The sequence below is a fragment of the Neophocaena asiaeorientalis genome, unplaced genomic scaffold (assembly GCF_003031525.2).
Source record: "Neophocaena asiaeorientalis asiaeorientalis breed wild unplaced genomic scaffold, Neophocaena_asiaeorientalis_V1.1 scaffold41, whole genome shotgun sequence".
Taxonomy (NCBI): Eukaryota; Metazoa; Chordata; class Mammalia; order Artiodactyla; family Phocoenidae; genus Neophocaena; species Neophocaena asiaeorientalis.
Window position 1 is genome coordinate 1,654,292 of NW_020171994.1, and position 1,889 is coordinate 1,656,180.

At 43.0% G+C, this 1,889-nt stretch overlaps 1 protein-coding gene across 1 annotated transcript in view; it reads left to right on the forward strand.

The window, feature by feature from the left end:
• The window catches only part of IRS4 (insulin receptor substrate 4), a 3,784-nt gene extending 3,529 nt beyond the window's left edge, over positions 1 to 255 (forward strand). The window contains 1 exon segment of the mRNA XM_024748480.1: positions 1 to 255. This exon segment is cut by the window's left edge and continues 160 nt beyond it. Within this exon segment, the coding sequence (XP_024604248.1) occupies positions 1 to 255 (255 nt within the window).
• Positions 256 to 1,889: the final 1,634 nt, after the last annotated feature.

Below are 1,889 nucleotides of genomic sequence, written 5' to 3' on the forward strand. Positions count from 1 at the left end.
GCGGTAAGAGGGGCCCAAGACGTTGCGGGTGGCTCGAACCCCAGAGCCCAAAACCCATCGGCAGACCTTGCGGGAGGTGACAGGGCCGGCGGGGCTGCCGCTGCAGCCGCCGCTCCCCCTCCATCACCTGGCCGCGGCCGGGCGCCGAGACCCCCAGAGCAAGAAGATTCTGACGACGACGACGACACGTACGTGAGAATGGACTTTGCCAGACCTGACAACGAGAAGTTCGACTCTCCCCAAAGAGGTTGGTGAGTTTAGAATTCATTTCCCTGAAGTTAATGGTTATTGCTTAATGAATCGATCGATGCACTACTCTGTCTGCATTGTTAGGAAAATGTGAGCTAATATTTCATTCACTGGTGCTTATTTAGCATGGAAAGTAGAATTCAGTTTTAATCATGCAATACCTTGTGATCGTTGCAAAAACTTGTTTTAATCTAATGATAAGTTTCTTTACCCGGAAAGAACCGATTATCATTTAAACACTGGTTCTACATTTTAGGAGTAGTTCAAACTTAAGGATATGTAGCATGAGGATGCTTTCAGATATCCTTCCCTAGCGCTTAGTGATTCATACAAACAGGACATCGTAAATGGAATCCCATCAACTCATTTTCAAATCAACAAGTGAAAGCTGCTTTTTAAAATTTAATTTAATAACAGCACCGAATATTGAGCAGTAATAAGCAACTGTTAAGCTTTGGGGGTTGATGACATTCTCCTTCCGAAAGTTACTTTCTTAAAAAGCAGTCATTGTTATGCTGGTTTGCTGTGATTTACCAAGAAAGTTAAATCTCAACTGTTAGCATGAACGTCTGGAGGGAACAAAAGGTAAATAATCCAGAACAACAGGTGATTGAAAGAAGAGGGTATTTGGCTCTGGAATGTGTTTTTGTGTTGATTTGCTTAGTTTCTACACAGGATAAGTTGCCAGAAACCTTGAGCATTCCTTTTCTTTGTCACTAACAGTGACAGGCAAGTCACCTCTGCTGTGCCTCATTTTCTTCATGTAACTCCCCCCAAGGAGGGTATGGTGACAACACTATAATGGGTATGAATATTGTTTGAAAGGTTTAGAAAGCATTTAAAACATCTAATTGGTGCGTCTTCTGGGCAATTCAGTAAGCAAGATAATAAGGGCTGGAGGAAGACCTGACCCCAGGGGCAGCCTACCCTGGAAGAGTGGAAGTTTTTTTTAAAGGGTTACTTTTCCAAAGGAAGAAATAAGAGAATAGGATCTTGGAAATAAGACTTCGAGTAAATCTGCTGTGTACATCATGCAGTGTTGTTATCAGGGTGTCTGGAGACATTCTCAAGAAATGATTTTGGAAGATGATGTCTCCATAGTCTCAACCGCCTTCCCTCTTTACCAGAATGTGCTTCTTTTCCAGGGAAGAGAAGGGATGGACCCCAGCAGTTTTCATTCCAGTAGTCAGTTTAGTGAAGATTTTTGCTTTGCTTGCTTTGTGGAATGCTTTTGTGATTGGATCTCTGCCCACTGTGCTTGATCAGGCAGAACAAGTTGGGGACTGATCACAGCAGTCACCTAACAAGCTCCCTATTTAGTGCAGGTGTAGGCCCCCTCCCCTTTCTCCCCCCCGCTTTAGAAAACTTGCCATACAAAAACTCACGTTTGCAGCACGGACACATTAAAGAGTGATCATTAAAACGACAAAAGGATGCTTTGGCTTGCCAAAGGGTTCAATTCAGATCTCCTTTAAATTGTGAGCTCCCCCCAACACACACACACAAACGTACACGTGCAGGCACACACACACAGTCACCACTACTACTAGAACCATGCACTTAAAATATACAGATCTATTTCCAAGAATTTAATTCATAACCAGCTTTTCAAGAACAGATCTATTTTATTCTGTAAAGTA